The sequence below is a fragment of the Strigops habroptila genome, chromosome 1, assembly GCF_004027225.2.
Source record: "Strigops habroptila isolate Jane chromosome 1, bStrHab1.2.pri, whole genome shotgun sequence".
Lineage (NCBI taxonomy): Eukaryota > Metazoa > Chordata > Aves > Psittaciformes > Psittacidae > Strigops > Strigops habroptila.
The window spans coordinates 112,636,949-112,661,486 of NC_044277.2; the positions used below are offsets into that span (position 1 = coordinate 112,636,949).

General features: G+C 39.0%; 1 protein-coding gene across 3 annotated transcripts in view; it reads right to left on the reverse strand.

Annotated features, from left to right (window-relative positions):
* Positions 1 to 11,397: 11,397 nt before the first annotated feature.
* ZEB1 (zinc finger E-box binding homeobox 1) overlaps positions 11,398 to 24,538 on the reverse strand; it is a 119,805-nt gene continuing 106,664 nt past the window's right edge. For all 3 annotated transcript variants that reach the window (XM_030511779.1, XM_030511788.1, XM_030511797.1), the window contains exons 6-9: positions 20,837 to 20,942; positions 17,562 to 19,372; positions 15,817 to 15,997; positions 11,398 to 13,890 (exon numbers count right to left, since the gene is read on the reverse strand). In XM_030511779.1, coding sequence (XP_030367639.1) covers positions 13,346 to 13,890; positions 15,817 to 15,997; positions 17,562 to 19,372; positions 20,837 to 20,942 — 2,643 coding nt within the window. In that variant the 3' untranslated portion in view covers positions 11,398 to 13,345. The remainder of the gene's footprint in view (positions 13,891 to 15,816; positions 15,998 to 17,561; positions 19,373 to 20,836; positions 20,943 to 24,538) is intronic.

The following is a 24,538-nucleotide window of genomic DNA, read 5'->3' on the forward strand; positions in this document are numbered from 1 at the left end:
CTTTGAAAGAAACACATTGATTTGCCTCTTCTCACATAATACTGAGGGTGCTCCACCAACACCTTCCCCACCCAGCTCCTCAGAGGGCAAGACCCTTGTCTGCTGCCCCTTACTTATTTTTTTTTTTTTTCTTTTGAAAAACTCAGTTGAAAAACTGAGAGGCAAGTCCCCACATGGGAAACAGAGCTTTTGATAAGCAGCTTGAAGCAGATCCTGCTGGGGGAGAGTTAAGCAGGGCTGTCAGATTGTAAATGTTGAGCGGACCCAGAGACATACATTTGCTTTTGTGCGGTGTCTTCAAGCCCAGTGCCCTGGGTGTGCTGTGACCATGGGAGAGTTGCATCATACGTGGAATTAAATATGTTGCAGCAAAAACAGGGCATCTGGCAACTGAACGCCAAGTGACCTCCATACCACAGGCAATGCTGAACCCCATCTGCATGGCTACAGCTTTGCTCTCCTAGAGCTCCTACTCTTCACCAGCTAGGCATTACTGAAATTAGATCCCACAGCATGCCTGTGGATAATGATTTATACTTATCTTTCCTCTAAAGATAGGGAAACTGGAGCAGAGACAAGATTTTTTCTCCTGCTGTAGAGATATTTCAGTTGTCTCCATCCCTGAATGTGCTGTTTGTGATCCAGGACATCTGCCTCCCACCCCAATTATTCTTGCACTGGGGCAAGATGCAGGCCCCTCGCTATCCCTCCCAGGCAGCTCTGCCACCTGGCTTTGACAGAAACAGGCAACATAAGGCAGGAAGACCCACTCAGACCCCCACAAAAAATGTTGGGGTTCTTTTTTGTTTTTCAGTAGGGCAGCATATTACTTGCCTGCGAGCAGGGAGAACGAGGCTGAGTTTTGGGGATTTCTTGGAAGCTTTGCTGATCATCAGTCATATAGGTATAAAAATCTTATGAGGGTGTGTAAACTCTGGCATCCTTTTCACTGGAGAGTTTCCTATGGACACTGGGTGAAAACCAGCTAGGCAAGGGACATTGATGCATTTCCTTTTTGTTGTCATGGCTGATAGAAACAGACAGTTTATGTATTTTCTGACATGATGTAGACAGCAAAACCTAGATCTAACGTAAGTGCCTGTAATAGCCCTCGGCCCCTCCATCAGGCACCCAGAGGTCCCTGCTGCCCAGGTGGTCAGGGCCATCCCAGTGCCAGTGGGTCGGTGCATCTTCCCTGCCCAAGGCAATAAGGTGAAGGACACTTAGTTTTTGGGAGATCCCAAAATCTCCTGAGGAGCCTGACCTGCTGGCTCTGCTCATCTTTGCATACTGATGATTTCTGCCCCTTGGGAAACAAAGGCACAGCAGGTATTTTCTTCTAAAGCTTGGGTGGAATAGGTACCTGTCTCTTATATGGCAGTTTGTAGTGAGAGCACTCACCAAGGATGCTGTGCTGTCCTTAGGCTGGTGCTTGTCATCTCCTACTTCATGACAGTGGCTGAATATGCATGGACGAGTCCTTCGGGCACAGCAATCACCACAAGGCATCTTCTCTGCCAGGGGACTGCTCTTCCCATGGGATAAGAGTTAGGCTCCCTTTGGTGCCTGTGCTTGCTTGTATGACTCTTGTCTCCTTTCTCCATCATCTTCTCCTTTCACCTAGGTCCTGGAATACAGCCTAAAGAGGAAAACAACCTCAATAAAAGGAAGGGGAGTGCCCTTGCCCTGCTCTGAAATAGTCTGTGTCCGCTGGGTTACAGTTTTCAGTCACCGAGGTTATCATGGGGGTAGTAAATAGGATATTGGGTTCCTCCTCCTGACATGAATAATTTTACCTTTAGGACATGGGCAAGAGTGGGGTTTGAAGGCGCACAGCAAGTCCTGCCCAGGAAACCACAGATTCTCAGGGAGAAATCCATGTTTTGGAGCATGGGTAGACAGAAGGACCTGAGTGCTAGCTTCCCAACAGAGATGCCTGGACTTTAATCCAGAGTTGGGCCCTCAAGTTCTTTCTTATGCTAGTCTGTAGTCCCAGTGTGATGACATCCTGCTGTCAGTGGCTCATTTATGTGCAAGGGAAAAACCCAACCTATTCTAATTTTGAATATGCTAAATGACTAATAGAGCTAATTGTGCCCTCTGCTCTTGTAACAGCTTGAAAGTGAAAAAGAGATGTTGACGCAATAGGGCAAAGGACATTTTCTAGCTCTGACAGTACCTCAGCAGCCTGAACTGAAGCAGTCCTGTGCTTTTGCAGAGAACATGCCATGCTGCCAGCAGCCCACTCTTGCTGGGGTCTTGCTCTCTTTTGTGATTTACTTCTGGTTTTTGCCATTAGTACATTCTTAAACATCATTGTTCTTGGCTTCACTCTTCACTCTGGTACCTACCAGAACATAGAGAGACCTGTGATGGATAAAGCAAACCCAGAAGAATAGAACAGCTGTAATCCAGCCTCTACTTATTATTTTTACCAAAAGCAGCAGCATGCAGAGTACAGATATAGGAGTGGGAGAATGGGGAAACACTATTTTAAGTCAAGCAGCACAGGAGGTATTTCTCAGCTCGAAACCAAAATCTTCTACTTGCATCATAAAATAAATGAAGTTTTTAGCAATAGCTGGAAGTCTATGCAGCCACATATACAGGGAACAAAGAAGTTTGTTTACACGACACTGCTTACACTGCATTTCAGGGTGGCAAATGTCAGTGCAATACTAAGAGCAGAGCAAATCCAGTAGTTGGGTTTAATTGTGAGCTGTTACTGCTACAGACTGCAATGAATGGATCTTTCCTAAATTGTTTCCCACCACTGATATTGAGGCATGCGTCTTGGCCAAATAAACTGTACAGGTTGTTGCTCTTTGGCAAACTAGCTTCAAATTTAAGCGGAGAACATTTCAGAAGGGCAAAATCAAAGGTAAATAGAAGCTGATGAATCTTCTTCGTAAGTATAAAAGAGCTTTAAGAAGCTAGATTTCATCTAGATCCACTACCAGGACCAAACTGCTCCATTTGAATTAGTTCATTCTCTCAGAGCTATATATCAAAGCACATCCCTCAGAAGCTCCAGCCAGGCACTGTGTCCTCGGGAGGCAGGGATACTCGGGAGGCAGGGCAGATCAGGCTGTGGCTCAGCACATGCTCAGTGCCGGCTTTGCCTGTGTAAAAGGAGCAACCCCCACCCCAACCTTCCTTTCTCTTGCTCTGACAAAAGCTTTGGTAACTCAGTGAACGTTACCAATAACCCAGGAAAATAACCCAGGAAAAACAGATTATTACTTGTGAACTGGGTCAGTCCTGATGGGGCTGTACCAGCCTTGGAGAGGGCAAAGGATGAGACAGGGCAAGAAATTCCCTCCCAGCAGCAGCAGCGCTTGCTAACACTGACTACAATGGTTGTTGAGTTGCAGGCTCAGTGTTTGGAAATACAGTTTTCAGGAGGTTTAAACATCTGCTTCTGACATTCCCAGAAGTCCACCAGCATTCACATGCTGACTAATCCATCAGAGCCCACAGACCGGGTCTTCCTTCACCTGTATCGCTTGGGGAGCATGGTGAAACAGGCTTAAACCCACTTCAACCATTTGGACTGAGCTGCGCACTGGTGTGGGAATAACAGGATAATCCACGATTATGTCCATGTTATAGCACTCATGAGGGATGTATGAAACTCACACTCAGTTTTTCCATTGAAAGAAGGAGCTTCAAGGGCAGCATGCTCTGTTCTGGCCCTCCTGGAAGACAAAGACTCTATTATTGAGTTAGTTCTACTTTGCATAACAATTTCGTATTTGTTTGGCTGGAGAGTGAACAGCATCATTTATTTGTCACACATGCCTGTGGTGGAGATGAGGGTGTCAGTACTTTTGGCAGTGTCCCATGTGAATAATGGCCACACATTGTAGTTGGTACCATAATTCAAGTCTCATTTTTAAAGGCACTGTAATACTCAACTACTAATTAGGAATTCATACTTACTCTTGTGTGTTTCATAATTTTCTCTTTTGTCCTCTCAAATAACAGCCTTAACAAGAATGCAGCTGAACTAATGAAACCCTATCACCTCCCCCACCTTTCTTGACTGCACAAGCAGTGGCACATGCTGGGAGTGGTTCAGAATTGCACTTATGAAAGTAAGGCATTGAATGGAACCTGCCTTTGCCTAGCAAGGACGTTAGTTTGATAGCCAAGTTTCGCAAGCCGTGCAAGAGCTTGACATCTTTGACACATCACCTTTTCTGTTAAAGCTGGCCAGGGATAGTCATCAGGTCAAAACGTGCTGTAAGATGACAGAAGGGAACATGCAGCACAGGCTCACGAAAGCCATTGCTTAGGAGACCAAGGCCAAAACCAAGGTAGGTGGTTACAAGATATTGTGAACAAGCGAATGGTATTTTGCAAAGAGACTTAATTTATTGCTGCCATTTTTTGACTGAACAAATACATCATTATCTCAAATTTAAAGCACTCCTGAAATGTATTGCATCAGCACTCTTTCACGCCTTGCCACTGCTGGTCATTCAGAAGAGCATATCTATATGCTGCAAGACACTGATTGTAACATGCACCTTTTGGGGGAGCAAAGACTCTGCTTTTCATGAGGAGAGCTGGGTACCAGCATGCGCTCAGCAAACTCCACACCAGGTAACACCACACGTCTAAACACCTAAGAACAAGGGTGGGCAAAATGCGCTTCAGAAGCTACGGAAGACAGTTCATTTAGTAGAATTACAGGAAGAGCTAATTTGTGAAATATGAAGGTATCATGAGAAATCCTACAGCAATTAAAGTTTCTGCTTAGAAGGAAGTATATGACTAGACTATGATGCAATGGTCTGTTTGACTGCTTAACCAGTTCTGCAGTGACAACGAAGCTAGGGTGCCTCCTGTTTTGGTGTTTTGAAGGGCTTGCTTTTCCAGCAGTAAGGAGAGTCACCAGAGCATGGCTGTGACATGAGGAGAATATTACTTACCTACCACAGTCACAAGGGGTGCATGCATGTTTGGGTGGATTTGGTCTACCCAGCAAAACTTGAACAGTGCTTTCCAACATACAGTTCAAAACAAGTCAGGAAAATAAATGGTCTTCGACCTATTCATGGTTCTGGCTATGAAATATTTGCATCTTTTACCATCAGATTCTCTAGCTATTTTCAATTAGTTTTAGATACAGTGAGCTGAACAGATTCAGATTTCACTGAACCAAATACATGCCCATTATCAAAGAGTAAGCAATGCAGTACTGGCCTTTTTATACAGAGATGGTGAGGGCACAGTTAGAAACTAGATTAAGTAATAAAATACAGTAAAGCAGGAGTTAAGATTTTATTTTCCTTAACATTAAAAGAACCCACTATATTTTAACTGCAAAGGAGAAAAAGCAGATCCTACAATAGTTTTACTTACGTAAGTAATGACGAGTTGAAGAAATTCTGTATAGAAAGATTACTCATATGTGGAACAATTTGCTGCACTGAGGTGTTTTTCCCCCTTCACTTCTCTCCCCTGAGAGTTACAGCTGGAGCCTCCTCTAGGGAGCCATCAGGACCCAGACAACATGTCCCTGACAGGTGGCCTTCACAAAAGAACCTGCAGGGAACAAGATGATGTATTGGGCCAGCAGGAAATCAGCAAAGCTTTTATTCTTTCCCCTCTGTAAGAGTCGCTGGCAGAACCTGAACTCCCCCCACATGGACAGCACACTCACCTCTTTGCTTATACCAGAAAACCCAGCATCAGCCCATGCAGGGAGCAATGAGGCACAAGTATTACGGGTTTCAGGAAACACTTCTGGAAGTAAATTCCTAGTGGCAACCAACCACCTATCCAAATGTCCCACCAGCCCTTTCTTTCTTTTTGCATCTGCTGATCTGAATGAGATGCTGTTACTGTATGCAAAGTCTGAGTCTTAGCTGCTTAAGCAGAAGAACTGGCTTCTCGACTGCAGTGTAAGAGGAGAAGCTTGTCAAGTGGTGTAGCTGCTAAGGGGTGAGCTCTACTGTGCCGTTGAAACTCACAGAAACGCTCCATTTGCCATATTCCTTCAGAACACACCGCATGCTGAAGTGCAAGGCAGATGGCTTGCCCGTGTTAAAGACCTCAGTTCTGTTCCCAACTCTGCCTGAATAACCCTGTGTAATCATTGGTTACTTCTTTTTATCTGCCTTTTTTTTTTCCTGAGACAGAAAAACTGGGTTGGAAAAGACATGGAAATTGTGATAACGCTCATCACAAGTACAACTACTGGAATTCCTTGCTCCTGTTGAAGCTTAGTGCCTCTTACCAAGCTTCAGGACCTTTTAAGAACACCTGACACAACAAGATTGTCTTGGAGACCAGAATGCCAAAAAGGAACAGCCTGATAAAAAAGATTAAAAAAAAAAAAGAAGATTCCAAAGACAATGCCATGCTTGGGGAACATGAGTCACTACTTTCCAGAATTTGTAGTTTACAGACCAAGGGGTGGCTTTTCTCCAGCCTCAGGTGACACAGGCTGGCAGCTCCTCCAAGGCATAGCTGCTCACTCCTGCCAGAGGCATTCTTTGGAGCTGTTTAAATGGGGATAAATGCTCATGTGAGGTCAACTTAGTCAGCTTGTCTTGATTGAAGCCTCCATTATCTCTGCAACCACAGCTGAGATCATTTGACCTGGTCAGGCTGTAACCATGACCACTTCAAACACTCCCTGGCTGGTAGCAGCAGCAGCAGCTCATGGGAAGGTGCTGCTGGCAGCACAACTGGCCCCAGCTGACAGGAAGGTTAAACCTTCCTCCTCCTAACTCCAACACTTACTGCTCTCAAGGCCTCAAAATGAAGCATCTGCAAGTCAGATAGCTGTTCAGCTCCTGGTCTGGAGACCAGCGACAGCATTGCATTCAGCCTCAGCAAAAGAAATTGGGGACTACTGTCCACAGAAATGTTTTCACTTTATTGGGTTGATTTGATTGAGGAGGGGGCAGAATTCCAAGTACCTGTTTTGTGTACAGCGACATGGCCTTTCAAAGCTGTTGGAAGTGCTTGTTATTTTCAGAATTTTGCATGATTTTCCAATGAACTTACGTCTTGACCAATTTGGTCCAACAGATTTTATTCTTGCACACTGAAAGAGCAAAACTCTTCCTCTGTATCTTTGTTAACAGCTTACCTGTCATTAAAATTGTAGAAAGCTTCAGAGAATTCAAGGGTTCTCATTCTATTCATCAACAGTCATGCAGGATCTTGGCTAAAGAGAGAGTTCCTGAAGAGTAAGAGATGGGAACAGGACCCAGTCAGGCAAAGCACTGTCAGACTTGTGGTCTGTCTTTGGGCCCAGGGTGTGCTAAAAGTGAGCAGGCTTTCCATGTAAAAGAGGAACAGAAACTCATGAGGAATGACACAAAGATAGTGCAGGTGTGTTTCATTTTTTCCTGGGTTTAATTGATTTATCCCCTTAATTCCTGAATTAACACACAATGCAAATCTTGTGATTATTACACAAACCTTAGTTTACACAGAGATGATCAAAACCCAACGGCAGTTCCCAATATAGAAATGTTAAAATCCGAAAGCGGCATCAGAGATCTTGAGATTCACTGGAAAATCAAAGGAAAGACCAAAATGGCATTCTCAAGATATTTATTTTAAAGATTACTTCCCACTGTCCTCATATTTTTTAAAGATCTTTTTTGGTATCTGATCATGTAAAGGTAAGGCCTTGGAAAACTTTACCTAGTTGTAGATTAATACTACGCTACTTTCACATTCGGCAACCTACTAGGACAAACTTTGCCAAAAAGTGCTGTAGACATCAGCACATTTCATGTTTAATCCCACCTGTCACTTTATTTTCTAATTACAGTTTAAAAGATCAGATTTTATTTTCTGAAGTCATGAAATACAAAGCATATCATAATATAGTGTTTCCCCTAGAGACAACATACATACAATGTGTATGATAGCCATATACACACAATGAAGAAGACTGTGTGACAGATTAGTGACCAGAGGTCATGAAGAAGCAGAGAGATAAAACAAAAGTTGTAAATATTTGATCACTTTTAAGAGGTCATTTGACCATCATAACCTTTTTGTATTCATTTTTTGGTGAAAATCAGACTGTGCAAATGTAATTGGAACAACTGCCTAAGAAAAACATGAACAACAAATGAATTTCCATTATGAAATTCAGAGATTATCCTAGTGACAATTAAACAAGCTATTCTGCCAAGGAAGGAGAAGAAAAGATACTTTTAAGTACCAGAATGTGAATTGCAAAACATACAGCAAATTGCGTGCAGACTTACACACTGGTAGTAAATTAATTTAAACCAACACACTTTCAAGAAGCACTGAGGACAGCACAGAGCAAACTTTTTCCTCTCTCCTCCTCTGCTCAAAAGCCATTACCTATCTTCACTGTGGCCTCCATGAGCAAAATGGCCTTTTCCCATCCTCAAATCATCACCTTCACCTCTAATGGTCTTCCATACAGTAGAAACTATTTTCATTTCTCCACTATAGACTTCTATGTTGGTTTGGAGTGTGAACTCCTGATCTTTCATCACTTTGATGATAAAAGCCCCAATGCAGCCTTTTGCTGTGGCAAAATGGTGCTTTTAGTAGCATCATATTTTCTCTCTTGTAAATGGCTTTGCTTTCAAATTGCCACTCAGTCTTGTGGCCACCATTGTCCCAGGCACACTTTGCCAGCACAAACATCAGTGAAGTGCTACTTGTGCAGATGCTGACTGAAGGTTTACTGGCAAGAATTGCATTCGAATAATTTTACTCAAGAGTGCAAACACACCACTTCTTGCCAGTTTAAGCAATTTTTACTCAATCTGTCCGAAAAATAGTGCCTTTTAGGGTAACTATTGCATTTTGGGTTATGCCATGGTACATTCTTCTACTAAAATTTAAGATAGCTATTGGAACATGCTGGCACTCTACTCTGAGATTAGCCAAACTAACAAGACTTGCTCATTTCTTTTTTTTAGTATCTGTTACTTTATCCAATTATTTCTAATTCTATACAATTTAAAAAAACCCCCGTTTTCAAGCTCATACCTACAGCATTGCTGTTACCAATCACACATATGGACAGGCTGCTCCAGAAAACCAGCAAGTAGACAGCAACGTGGTCATGGAGAATTTGACAATGCCACCAGAATCACCAGTGGGATGTTACATGAACACTACTAAAAGAGGAGAAAGCAGTTACTTCTCTTCAACACATCTTCTAGTTTTCTTTGTAGCCTTATGTCTCTCTTTCTGTTCCTGTTTGCTCACAGTCTCAGAAGTGTATTCCCCATCCCAAGGCATGAAACTTAATATATACTTCCATAACATTCTTTCTATAGCTTTTCTGTAATATTTTTCCTATTCTCAAATTGCTTGAGAGGACATCCCGCTGTCATAATTTTGCAACCGGAACTGACTTTTAAACATACAAATTAATTACGTTCTGGAGTCATAAAACAGGTTGGTAGCAAAGCCAACCCCAGAACATTAGGCTCAGGTCAGTGCTCTGTCCCATGCTGCATTCTCAAAGACACTTTTCATTTTATCAGTCTGGACAGGTGACTGTCCCCTGATTGCTTGGCTAAGATAAGTCACACACAATGAGCACGAGGAAGAAGCAGGCACAGACCACAGCCCGGGCACACAGGGCAACTGATGTACTTTTCATCTTTTGATCAAAGAAGAGGTCACAGGACAGTGAAGTTTTACTAAAACTACGTTTCATTTTTACTGCTCTTTTCCAACTTCTATTTATGTTCAAAGAGCAGAATGCAAAGGCTTTATGCTTCTGCTTTGACTTTTTTTCATGTGGGAACCTTACTTTGCTTGAAATGGCTTTGCAATTAATGTAGAGAAAAGGTCCATGTGGCTGCAGTTGGAGTGATTCTGGTACGTTGGTGGATGGACTCCTTCACAGCTGCCTGGCCTTCTCTATGCTGCACACCCGTCTGTGCTGCGGGCATCTCACTGGTGGGGCTGGGAATAAAGCTTGCACCTCCTAAGCTCCTCTATGTTCCAGATGAGTTTACTCTGCTACACGAAGATTCATCACAGTTTTTTGTGTTTTTCAAAGGGATAATAAATGATGTTATAAGGTCACAAACATCAGAGGCATCTCCACGCTTAACAGATGCAAAATTCAATACACCAATCCATTATGAAGATAAAAATGTTAATGACGGTTTCATAGTCTAAGTAATGAATATAAATTTTCTCCACAAAATCAATGGCATTTCCTGAATCAAAATTGCTTGGACTTTGCTCTCTACCCAAGCACAGTTTTCTTTTGCTTCATTTAAGGTTCTGGAAATCGAAGTTATTGGCCTTTCACAAGCTTAACCCTGGATTTATTAAAATTCTTTGCTCTACAACTGAAGACAGCAAAATTTTCCCATTTCAACAAATGTCTCACTGAGTTTATTACTATAGACAAGTAAGATGTTCCTGGAACATGAGAAATCTTAAAACATTTTAAAAAGAGGTGTGTTTCATTACCTAGAACAGAGCGGAGCCATTTTTACCTGCAAGAAATCCTGAACTACCTGATTGATTCTGTTACAATAATAATTACAAGGCAACATTATTGATGAAATATAAATGATTTTTTTTTTTCAAAACAGCCTTCTCATGTTTACCTCAATGATACTACTGAGTCAGAAGCTTACTCCACTTTAAAGTGCAATATTTGGTATACTGGACAGCAAAATACAGACAAAGCAAAACAATTACTATACGGAATAAATCTTTTGTATGTATTAATGCTGAGATAATAAGATTGAGAATTATTCAAAACTTAGATATGTGAATATAAAATAAATTACATGATGTTTGTGTAACACCCCCCACCCCCCCCACCCCCAAAATTAACAACTGAAATCCCCTTTTAGGAAATCATTATAAAACAGAATGTTTCTTAAAGAACAGTCTCTAAATTTTGCTTAAACTGCAAAACATTGTAAACATGCATATGTAATACAACTTTCAAGCCTTCGTACTTACATTGCTGAAATTATATGTATAATATATATGTAATGTTGGTGCCGTATCTTTGGAAAGTTCAAGAGCAATATATACATCAATCTTTTCACTAGCTTATTGCTAAATCAAGAAAACAGCTATAAGCTTACTTCCTTTAAAAGCAGTCTTATTGAAAGACAGCATTAAACTCTATTAGACAGATACGAGAGGGGAAAAAAAAATCACAAACCCACACAGTTCATTTTGGAAACTCAGTTGTTCTACTAAGGCTGGTAAATCAATAAACTAACGGAGCGATCCCTCTGCCTGCACACAGTCAAACCTTCCTTTCACTTATGTGTTCCTTACGCACAATTGAAACTGAGTATTGACACTGAAGCAGGAACCGTGTCTGAATAACATCTCATAGAAATAATTCAAAACCATTTTCTAAATGACCAGAATAATGACAGTAAGTCAGACTTGTTGACGCATTTTATTGTGAGATGGGGAGTCTGGTAAAAAACTAGAAAATGACCATGATGTAACAAGGAACTTAAAAATGAAGTTTCAGATTTGTAACATACATACATGAATACAGGAACAAATTGGCACAAAAATGTTAAACATTGTTCCCAACACTGTTTATAAGATTATTCTAATTTGGCTTACTAAGGAAATGAGAGGTTTATGGTTAGACTAATCTCTTAATAAAACTGCAGAGCATCATGCTATTAGTCACACAGTGAATTTCAAAATTTAAGAGCTTTATATTAAAAACTGGGTAAAGGTAAAATGAATTGATTGCAATTGTAAAATTAATACATTCCCATTTTAATTCTTCTGTTCTACAGTCCAAGGCAAGTATAAATGTTAACATAACACTGTTAAATCAAATCTCAATGCAAGAGAACCGATTGCATCTCTACTTTAAATCTTATCAACTTTCCAAATTTTCATACTAAAATATATTATTGTATTAATACAAACTACAGTATTATACACTACACTGTGTAATAAATAAAGAAATATAAAAATAAGACACATAAATATAAAAGTTTTCTAAAACTAAAAAGGTACATATGTCAGTAAGAAGGGTATTAATACTGCCAGGTTTGAAGACATACAGTACAAAATGTTGCACAGATCTATAAACTAAAAGAAATAAAATAATACTGATAGGTAAAAATCAGCTAACATTGTTAATAAATGGGGTCCATAATAACTAACATTTGAAAATACTTATGAGCCAGATAACATGTCATGTATGTGTCTGAAATTAAAGTAAACCAATAAAGCAATAAAGCAGATTAGAAAATTTCCCTTGTAATTATTGTAGAGAAATTCTGCAAGTCAGGTATTAACCCAAAATACCACCAAATAATTAAATAATGAAATATACCAGTGTTCTTACTTCTCTGATGGCTGAGTGTTTTTTTCCCCATGATTAGTTTAGAAGTTTGATACAAATCAACAAATGCTAGTTATTGTAGGCCACACATTGGATAAAGGATGCTTAGAGCCTTTATAATACTGATAAATGGCACTTACAGCACACAGGTCTTGCATAAGGCCAAAGGAGATACAAAGCTTCATATCATATCCTTCATATTGTTACTACATACTCAAAACACAATTACAAACACTGATTTTGACGACTTTGCTGTCCTTACCAGTATTAACACTGTTAGTCCCTGCAATCAGAACTCAACGACAATCCTTTCAACTACATTTTTAATCACATGAGTAAGAAACTTCAGTTCTTCTATCATCTGCTTTCTTAAGGCTAACAATACACTTTAAATGAGAATATGCTCTACTACAACATCTAATGTCATAAACCGCTACCTTCTAGGTTGAATTTACAAAGGTAGCCAAGCACTGTTTGCAACTGCATTACAGGTTTCTGCAAAAGGGAATTTTGTAGTGCAGAAGTTCTCACATTTTAAAACATAAGAAAATACTGAAGTGGATTTAGGAAATGTTTTACCATTTAAAAAAAAAAAAAAAAAAAAAAATCATATAAATCTCTCCCAATTGTACAGCTTAAAAATTAATCAACTTAAGAATGAAAATTAATACTGATAAAACAAACAATGCCAGATGCTTGTCTAATAAATCAGGTTTCCTAAAACCTGTTAAATCTTTGCTTCCAGAGTCACTGTATTTTTCTAATCTGCTTCATGTTATAAACTTGTTCCTAACTTTGAAAACTGTGTGAAAAATTACTAAGTTTGAGGTTCAGGCACACCTGGATTTCTTTTTTTTTCCTTTTTCTTTTTTTTTATATATATATTTTTTTACACAGTAGTGAACAGAAATCACAGTATGCAGGCTACTGCGTTTCCATGAAAAGCATGTATAATATAGAACGAACTTCATTACCAATTTTTTTTTCCTTATAGAAAAAACTATCATTTAAGCTTTATTTTTTTTCTTCTGACACCTGCCCATTATTCTGTATAACTTCTGGTTCTGCATTGCTTGCTTGATTTACAGCTTCATCATTCTTGTTACCTTCAGTTTTCCCTTCATCTTCTTCTACTTCTTCTTCTTCATCCTCTACTTCTTGTAGTTTCCTACATTCTTTTTCTTCCTGAAGTCCTTCTATCTCTTTTTCTTCCTCCTCCTCTTCCTCTTTTTCACTGTCTTCCTCTTCTTCCCTGGTTAGACTCTCTCTCTCATCTGAGTCGATCTGTGATGGAGATGCCCTGGCACCAGCATGCTCGTTATTGAGGACCTCCTGGCCTGTCTCCTCCTGTTCCGTGCTGTCACGCTCTTCTGCCTCTCTTTTACAATAGGAGTATCGATGATTCATGTGTTGAGAGTAAGACCCCGAGTGTGAAAACCGCTTTCCACATTTGTCACATTGGTAAGGTTTTTCCCCAGAATGCAGTCGCATGTGTTCGATCAAATGGTGTTTGTGTTTAAATGCTTTTTTGCAGATACCACACTCATGAGGTCTTTTACCTACAAAATAAAGCACAAACAGTTGTAGCAGAAGTTGTAAAGAATTATACTATTGTTTTCACTATAAAATGCTGTTGGTGGACATATTACCAAAAATTAATTTTATTTAAGAAGACATTCTACTCCATGCATTCTCAGCCTGCGTTTTTCACCTGAGGATCAAAGGATGCAAGGGTAATTACAATTACACGGGTAATTTTAAGTTTTTTAGGAAAACTGAAAGCCAAACAGATTCTCAGATGTAACTTTAGCACAAAAAGGTACAGCGTAAGTAAATTAGAAAAGGAGATACTTTTCTTGCAGTAAACATTATTTTGACTCAAAACCATTCTGACTTTTCTATATTGATGGAAATTTTAAATCAACTAAGCTTTTATGTTGGTTTTTGTGTACCAAGTCCTTCTTCCATCTTTTAGGTAAAGGAAAACTCATTCTAAAATGTAGGTTGTCACAGGTAAAATCACAGGTAAAATGCCTTGTTACAAAACTTGCTGACTTGCTGACACATACATTAGCAAGGAAAATCTTCTTTGTTTCATTTAGTTCTTTCTGCTCTGTTTTGCAGCTTTCTACTCTGTTACTTTGTTGCCTTGTTTTTAGAGTCTCTTCTAAGCATAGCAGGAACCTAGCAATGTTATTTTGATTTCAACACTCAAAGTTGCTACCCAAAACAACTTTGCACTGTCTTAGCCCATAAGGGACAGACACAATCAGCAGTTTTTTGATCACACTATAGCGATTATCAACACCTCCATGTCAACTTATGCCAAACAAACAGCGAGGTGGGTGTTGCTCTTTCTTCCCAAGTAACAAGTGATAGGATGAGAGGAAATGGGCTCATGTTGTGCCAGGGGAAGTTTAGATTGGATATTTGAAAAAATTTTTCCCCAAAAGTGTTGGCAAGCACTGGGACAGGCTGCCCAGGGAAGGCGTTGAGTTGCCATCCCAGGAGGTATTTAAAAGATGCGTAGTTGTGGCATTTAGGGACATGGTTTAGTGGTGGACTTGGCAGTGTAAAGTTAATGGTCGGACTTGATGATCTTAAGGGTCTCTTCTAACCTAAATGATTCTATGATTCTGAACACTGCACTGAATTTAAAAGTAGAATGAAGAGTTGTGTTATGTAATGGAGGAGTTAAGAGCCTCAGGACAGGAAAGGCATGAAAACAGATAGCGTTAATGAATACAAGTTGAGAAACTTGATCAAGTGGTGAATACAGAAGGGGATTTTTTATCTTTTAAATTCTATATGTGAGATGAAATTAGAACATTAATATGCAGAAATACAATATAGGCACCTAAACAATAAAAAAAATTTTTTTAAGGCATCACCAAAGAAATAAGAGAGCAACAGTTGTGGAAAAAAAAGACTAAAGATAGCAGAACTGGAGCAAAAAGGAACAATTATGAAAAATTAAAAATAAAAATCAAAGCCAAAGAGGTTAGAGTCCATGTCCGACAAACAGCTGTTAATTTCAGATCATTAAAAATGTGGCTTAATTTGAAAATCCTTCATGCTAGAGAGATCTCTGCCTTTCATGTAAACTATCATACACATACACAATCCTTTTTTCTTAATTTAATATTTTAATTTTTAATTTTTCTTAATTCATAACCAGGCAATGTAAATTAGAAGTACTACATCCTTGACTACAGGCTGTTGCTTGCAGATGACTGTCCATGAGCCAGATGGAAGAAATTCCCTTTTTTCTATTCAGGGTTTAGGTCTCATAAATTTAAAGAAACACAGAATTGCAGTTCTGTCAAACAAATATACAAAACATAGGTTCCTAGAGACAGCTGAGCACAGATTATAAGAAGGACTATTACACTTCCCTACACTTTCTGAGAACTGGATTCCAATTGAGATTATCAGTTACGCACTGCATGAAATAATGATCTGAAACTGCTCTTCCTAGTACATACCTGTGTGTTCATACTTATGTCTCAATAATGAGCTGCTCTTCTGGAATATTTTGTCACATAAATCACATGCATACATCCCATTTTCTGTCTTTCTCATCTTTTTCTTTGGGGGTGTTGAATCAGAATCATTTTGATCTTCTACATTTGATACTCCTTCTGAGCTAGTGTCTTGCCTTTCATCCTTAAGAAAAATTACGAAAAAGGTTTAGTTCAATATAAAAAAAACCCATGGATGCAGCACACAATATTATAAAATGTAAGCTGAAGCTGCACTGTTATTCTCTTTAATTCCATAAACAGACAAACAAAATTGCTTAGACTTACATAGTCAAAAAAATCTTCCACTGCATCGCTCTGCTTTGCAGTTCCTGCCACCATACAGAATCAGAATTCTGGGACTGACTTTCACCACATCCAAATCTGACTGCTGGCCAGGTCTAAGCTACACTGACACATCATTTTTAGGGCCCATAAAATAAATGTGATGTCAGGAACGAAAAGAAGATTACAGACCTATAAAGTACCCCAGTAAGTTGGATGAGTAATCTCGACATCTAACTGCATTTTTCAACTTACATTTGTCACCACATTTTGCTACCTCTAGGATTTTATGGAAGTTTAGACTGTATTTTTTGATGTAGTTTTCACAAAAAGCTATTTAACTTACCATTCAAATTTGCATATTTTACTATCTTCTTCCTCATAAAACTATCACAAATACTAAATGCAAAATCTGGGGGACTTCAAATGTTTCATTAATAAAAAGTTTTAAAAATATCCTAACTAACTGTTGTCTATTTCTAAGCATTTAAAGCGTTGAAGCTCATCTGTAACAAGCACAATATTTTCTACCGATATCAGCAGTATCACTACACACAATTAATTTTAGCATATCTTATCAAATCTGAATATAAAAAAGTACGTTAGCTACCTCAAATGTTCTCTGTCTTATAAAGCTTAACACATAAGCAACCTTGTAAGTCTTCAAAGCTCCTCAGCCTTTGACAGTACAGAAGCCTGCATGAAATGCTAAACAATTTCTAAGTTTTAATTAGAAATGCTCAGTCTTTACATGAGCCACTTTTCTGTTCTGCTCTGTCCCTACCTCAACATGCACAGGTGTTTCTCAGGAGGACTGACTGAGATTAGGTCATATCTGGATGTTTGCAGGGAGAAACATGGCAGGATATAGGAATGGTAGATGAAGAAGATAAATACCTGCCCGCCTTCCAAACAGAATATATCTGAATTTTGTTTAAGGTGCCATTACAGTGTAAGGATGAATTCAGCTACTCTGCAAGCCAAGAAAGCAGAGCAGCGTGAAGGAAGTAGCCAAAAGTTCCAGAGTTTATTTTCTGAGTGTGGGTAAAGAGATGATATGGAGCCAGCAAGGAATATAAGTCATGGCCCTATTTTGCTTTTTGATCAGGAGGATAAGACTGCCTCTAGAATAATGAGCACTAATGTCCTAGAAGACACTTCTGAATGACTGAATATGGTGAAGAACTGACTTGTCCATCCACAGAACTATGTAGTTTCTGTAAGTCTGGACTCAAGCTGCCTGAGCTAGCTTTGCAGAGGACTTAACAGTAACATCTATTACCCATTAACAACCAAGCCAAATAAGCCTGATAGCTTATATTTACATTTTTATTTAATTTATCTTGACAGTTTTCTATTAGTTCAGCATGGATACAGAATGAACACATCATACACAACATACAGGAATACAGGGACCAAAGTACCTGATTTCCATTGGCTTGGGCTGGTTTTGGTGGTGTTTCTTGAACCGCAGGACTAACTGTGGTAGAGTATGTATAAGCCACCTGTGGAATCAAAATGGTTTGCTTATTGGCAGCGAGAGCTCTCAAGCATGGAACACTGTTCTGGTCAGCAATGGCAACAATTGTAGGTAACTGGGCAGTGACTGTAGGTATAGCAATATTTATGGGATTGGCACTTGGTGGGATTACATTTACAATAGGATCAGAGTCTGTAATACTGTTGTCCTTTTGTGGTTCTTTTTTTGCACAAGTTAAGTTCAAAGGTTCTTCTTGGACAGAATAAACACTGTTCTGGTAAACACTAGTTATGGTAGATCTTTCCAACAGTTCTCCATGTTGCTTTGGTAGTGAAAGGTCAAGAGGTTCAATTTGTGGCTCTTCTTGTACACCCTCTGTTGTGTACGTATAACCCTGTGAATTTCTTGATGAAGAAAGGTTTAGTGGCGATGGGGATGGTGTGCTACTGCGTGAACCATTCAGAGTTGATCCCCCTGGTACAGTCTGAGATTTTGTTGTACTGACAGGATTTTGTGAGTTATTTGTGCTGTTCTGGGGTTTGCTTACGTCTGTAGTTGCTGCTTGATCATCATCATCTGTGGGACTGCTTAATTTAACTTGTTCAGGAGAAGATGGTCCAGAAGACTGCACAGAAATCTGTCCAGCTTGCATTTTTTCAAACCACTTTTTTACCACATCCAGTGGTAGGTTTACTGAATCTGCTATTTTTGAAAGCTCTTCTGCGCTCGGTTGTGCATTTAATGCATAATATGCTTTTAGGAGCGATAAAAGGTTCTTTAAAGGTGGCTGACCAGGAGATAAGTTGCTCTCCCCAGTTTCCGATGGGACAGGGGAGTCGGGCTTCTCAGCTTCTGTTCTACTGGGCTGAGGAAGCTGAGGAGGATTTTTCGTTTCATAGTGCTTTAATTCTTGAAGTGCATTAAGGTCTCCTGGACAGTCATCACAAAGAAGACAAGTGCTATCATTGGTCTCTCCTTCAAAGTTCTTATCTTTCTCAGACTTTACTGTAAGATCTTCTGGTAATTTTTCATTTTTGCAACTATTTGTAGGAACGGAGTTTTCTTTTTTTAGATTTTGTGGAACAACCTGAAGTTGACTTGGCTGCTCCAAGCTGTAGTTGATGATAATTTTGGTTGTCCCATCTTGGTCAACCAAAGGAAGACTGATAGCTGAAATGAGTGAATGGCCAGCTTGTTGTATAGATGCATTGCTGATTGTTTCTTGTTCTTTGGATGCAAGATTAGCATGATTGTTTTCCAATACTTGCCTTATTACATTACCATCCACTGCCACTTTAAGTACATTTTGAATGTCACTTAAGTTGATGCTTATGGGAGACACCAGACCTACTGTTGGTAGAACAACAGCTTGCACCACACCCTGAGGAGAACTGGTTGCCTGCAATGGGCTACCACCACTAAAAACCCCATTCTGCAAAGGGGTTGAACAATTAATTCCTGAAGCAACCACTATGGGCTTGAATTCATAATCCACAGGTTCAGTTTTAATTTGGTTAACAGGAAGTTGCTCTTGCAAGGGTTTATTTTCTATCTTTTGTCGTATCTGTGGTCTTGCTGGGCTACCTGGTGATGCAGAAAGGGAAGGGGAGGAGCACTGAGACGTCTTGAGCCCTGACCGGGCTCGACCATTCACTGGCATCAAACCAATACACTTCTTACTGCTTATGTGTGAACTGTATGAACCAGAATGGGAAAAACGTTTCTTGCAGTTTGGGCACTCATATGGCTTCTCTCCTAAAGATTAAAAAAAAGAAGAAGAAAAAAGGCATATGCAACACTTTACTAGGTTACAGCATAACTTCATCAAGAGCTAGAAAAGAATACATCAACATGACCTCTCAAAGAGTCCTATGGAAAAACATCTTCTACAGTGAATTGACTACTAAGGGCAATTGTGTCATGTATAGCTCTGATCTTAGAGTCCTTTAGTGAGTTTATGATCCACTAGTAGATACAGGATGGAACCTACATGATCACGATATGTTCCAGTATTTCCCGGTAACTGCATATCACATAAATCAGTCTATATGATACTTGAAGATTTCATTCAGCTCCATTCAAATAGTACAACTACTAACTTCAGAAGGTACATAAACTTCAGAATGGAAAAAATAGAATATGATTAACTAAAGAAAAAAACACCATAAAATGCAAATCATAACTGTACAAAGAGCTATACCCATTTTATTGTGGCAAGCTCAAATACAGTATATCTGGATCTTCATACAGTACTCATCAGCTGAAATCCAGGCAAAGTTTAAGTAACGGGAAACCAGATACAGGTAGAAGACAGATGTATATTTGCCTTCAGAGATGAATGTCAGGTTAAATTGCCAGGAAGAGGCACACAACTATGCAATCATTAAACCCCCAGTAAGAGTTGGCTTTTCAGGGGATCTGTGCTACAGAGGAAAAGGAAAGAGTCAAGATAGCTGTCTTGCTTCAGATTGAAAAGCACATTGACTGAGGCTTTCCCACTCACAGGTGCAGTGCCGCTACCCTCTGGAAATTAAATGAAGATGATGTTTGCTGAGGGACAACTTGTAAGTGAGGTGCACTTCATTGCTGTTGTCATGACTAAGCAATTGGTAAGAAAGGGAAAGATGGCCTAAAACATTGTTTTCAGACATCCTGTCAATAGGTAAATCTGGGTTAAAGACAGAAATTGAGAATCTCTTTTGAGTGATCACATTTAACTTATTGTTATATTATGTATTAAAATACATTATTACATATTAAATTTCTTATAAATTGGAACTTTCCTTAGAAACTAAAACTGTTGTGACAGTATATCACAATATTAGATCTGTGTCCTAAGGCTATTTTAATATGACTAGTCTCAAGTGATGACAATCACAGTCACAGCGGGAAGCATAGCTCTTTCTAGCAAGACTCATAACATGCTGAATGGTCTGCGAACACTGCGAAAAAACAGTCAAGTGAAAAGAGACCAGAAGGATGTCCCTGCTTCTTCTTCCATAAGTGAAGTTTTCCTTAACTGTCAGAACTTAAGCTGCAACTGCAAATGCTCTTGAGTTATTCTACATATTTCCTGCACACAGCTTACAGTCCCAGAGGAAAAAAAAAAAAAAAGGGGAAAATACTAGTATTTTAAACTTACAAGACTGATAGCACATCAAGGTTATAAAAAGTAGAAATGGCAACATTAGTACACAATTCAATGCTTGGTTTATTTACCACTATGGATTCGTAGGTGTTCCTTTAGGTGATGTTTGTATTTAAAAGCTTTTCCACATTCAGTGCACTTGAATTTTCGATTACCACTGGACTGCGTCACATGTCTCTGTAAGACAAAATTCATAATTATTGCATAGGACAGCATGTTGGAAAAACATCTTGTATTTTCACATTGTAACAGAGAAAATGCAATACAAACCTGAAAAGAATCAATCATAATTTTAAGAGATTGAAGGTGATATACATTATGCATGAAAAAGAAACACATTGGAAGTCAGGTTAAAACTGAGCCACCTGTGTCTTCTGAAAGGATCTGGTATAGTGAAAAGAAAAACAAAAAAACCCCAAACCCAAATATATTTGCCCCTTCTCCTACCTTTGGATGAAGCTTGCGTTGACATGTTATATGAGTCAGAAGTTCCATGCTAATTCTACTTGTGAAAGCAAAAAACCCAAGAAAAACCCCAAGCCCACCACCCACAGAACATGTCACGCAGAATAGAGAAACATTAAAGCATATAAAAGCCTGTTTAATCAGTTGACTTGATTTTTCCATTTACGTGCTTCCAGTGCTTATGGTTGGCCTTGGATTCCTCTATGTAACGATGCCACACGATTGCTCAAGAATAGACAGCTCAGTGACAACAAAAGCACTCCCAGTCACAATTAATTCTCAAAATAAATGCAAAAACTAAAATAGCAATATGGAAGGATTTCCCAAGTATACATCAAACCTCTTCACTATTGCATTGAAACTTTGTGGTTATTTTGTTATATTTTGCCTTGTGAGAAAGTTTATAGTTAAGCTCCAAATTATTTTAAAGTTCTACTACTTTAAAAAACACAAAGACTAAGACGGACACGGAAAAGTATGTAGTATATATGTGATGTATATACAAGATATATAATTTTATCACAAACTGTACAAATCTATACATTTTAGAAGTTAGAGCAGCTTAATTACCAACATGAAATGGAAGAATTAGAAAGTTTGTGTTCAAACAAATTATTTAATAAAAGAGTGGCTCCTTTTTAAGTAGAGCTCACTTTGCAAAAACATACTCTGCCACCATTTGTATGCAGCTGCAGATTTTTGGTAACCGGGGCAAGTATTTTCATAAACTCATTAATAGAGTTATTCATGTACTCGGGGGAAACAGACTGCCTCTGTCATGAAACCATGGTGGGAAGCTCCTACACCTAAGTCTGGTCTACTGCGGTTGGCAGCACTGGAGGAGATGCTCACCAGGTGCTGAGGCCATTCCCCAAGCGCAGACGCAGCAGCTGGGGGCTGAGGTGTGTGCTGGAGAAGCAGGGGTGAATAAAAAGGCAGGATGATGTTCCTGGTCTGATTTATGTCTTTAGATGTGAAGAATGCGCAGCCGTACAGTTTGGATGAAAATCTGAGCACTCTGCTATGAGATATGCTGTCCAAATTATCAGCCCTCCCCGTCCTACACCTTGTAATCCTTTATATGATGCAGATGCTAACAAAAGACAAATTGAAACAAGATAATCTAAATTGCATCCAAGTATTTGAATTTGACAGTTTCCTTGGGATAGGCATTGGGTTAAGCTGCAGTTTTAACCTCCCAGCAGATACTGCTTTCACCCTCCTCAGGGTGGGCTCCTTCCTGCCTCATACCAGGCTCTGCAGTGAGGTCACCACTCTGACTTATCCTGATTAGTACTTGACCCTTAGTTCTGGTTTTGTCAGCTGTCTTTTGCTAGTCCACACAGCTTTTCAGCTTTCTTTAACTAAGTCCCTTGAAGATGATGTTCTAGATGATTGTGCCTGACTCACTGCATTTCACTTTAATGATCTAACTTCACTGAGTCTAAAGGACTGTGTCAGGATTTACTTAAGCCTGCAGAGAATTAGTTACTACTGTTTGACTTAAGATTATACAAGTTAAAGGATCTCACCATATATACAGCTATTGCAGATGCTGGACTACATAAATATTCACACTAAATATTAGTGCATGTATTCAATCTGTCAGAAATGATTCTGCTACAGTCTTTAAAATCCAATGTCCTGCTTCAAAGGCATGAAAGCCCATACTCCTCTTAGCAAATTTTTAACGAGTTTTCATGTTTTCCTGTCCACAGCTATAAGCTACTTTAAACTTTCTGCTAGGCAATGTTTCTATCTATTTTGCCTTACCTTCTTATATTTGTAATTCTTTATTCAGCTTTCTTGCTGTCTGTCCTATATTTTTCTTCTTTATAAATCTGTGACATCCTCAGAGTTAGTCTCCAGGATTTTTTCTTTAAAATAACTAAGAAATCATAACTCCCCTCTAAAGTACCACCTTTGATACTCTTTCACTCTTAATTTTCTCTGATTCAAATGTTTTTTCCCCTTTCAGCACTGTTAAATCCACATTTTTTGTGCTTCTGATGTGTGATACATTTTTTAATGCACTGTACATAACTGCTATTTTCTGCTTATTACAAAATTAAGTGCAGCATCCAATAAATATTCCTCTGCATTCCTTTAAGGACTGAAAGAAGAAATGTCCGCATTAAAGTTTGTAACTAGCCACTAATGCATCCCTGCATCAAACACTTCTTATGCTTAGGGCTAAAGTCCACTCTTTTCATACAAGAAAACAAAAGCTAATTAATGGAAATTCTGAAAAGGAAGATGGGAATTACAGTTACATCATGTTTTTTTCAGAGATGGTTTGAGCATGGTCTTCAAGAACTGCCGTTTCTCAGTGGAGTCCAGGCAATATGAAATTTTAACACACTACCTACGGGTGCTTTGTAAATTGATGAGAAGAAAAGTAAAACAAAGATAAGAAGCACTTATTCATACCTCAATATCTTTATTTGGTGCTTCATGTGTGAAAGCAGATGATATATAGGCAACATCACCTCCTACCAACTCTTAGTGGTATAGGAGCAGCCAGGTGAGCCATGAGGATGCCAGGGGAGAGGGGGAAGGATAAGGTGCAGGATGGTTCTCAGCTCTCACAGAAGTTGCTGTAGTTTTGCATATTTCCCCCTTCCTTAGGGGGAGGCACAGTGTCAACATACCTATTCCACTGCCTTCACTTCACTAGATACTACCTTTGCTTATTGCTTCCTTGTACAGAACAACGACAAAATTGTCAGTCACGTGGTGGACATTAACCAGCTAACAAAGTTATCCAAATAATCTGCTTTCAGGTGAAGTCCTATAAGAATGAGACATTAAGTTCTGAAGATGCAGCTGTTTAAGATCCACAACCAGGACGTCTACGCTTACTATGGAAAAAAGTTAATTTTGCATTACACAAATGATGTTACCATGTACATGCACATGAAGCCAGTTCTGAAGACGATACCTTTGTGACAATAACATAAACAAATACATATTTCAAATTTGCAAAGTATCTGAACTATTGTAGTTTTAATTCTGGTTATGGCTCTAGAGAAAAAAATACACTTATATGGGGGTAATATTGAGTTCCAGATACTTCATAGAAACAACATTTATCAAAAGCAATTGTGACCATTAAAATGTATCTGTAACACAATTTAGACTTTGCTTTGTAGCAATTCTGATATCGTTTCCTCGCTTGGTATTTTTTATCTTTTCGTTCAAACTACATGCAAATATGGGAAAGGCTTCTAGCCCCTCCAACTACTTTATTCTTACGCTTTTATGCTCCCAGTTGGAAAAACTGGAAAAATGTGGTAGCTCACAAAAAA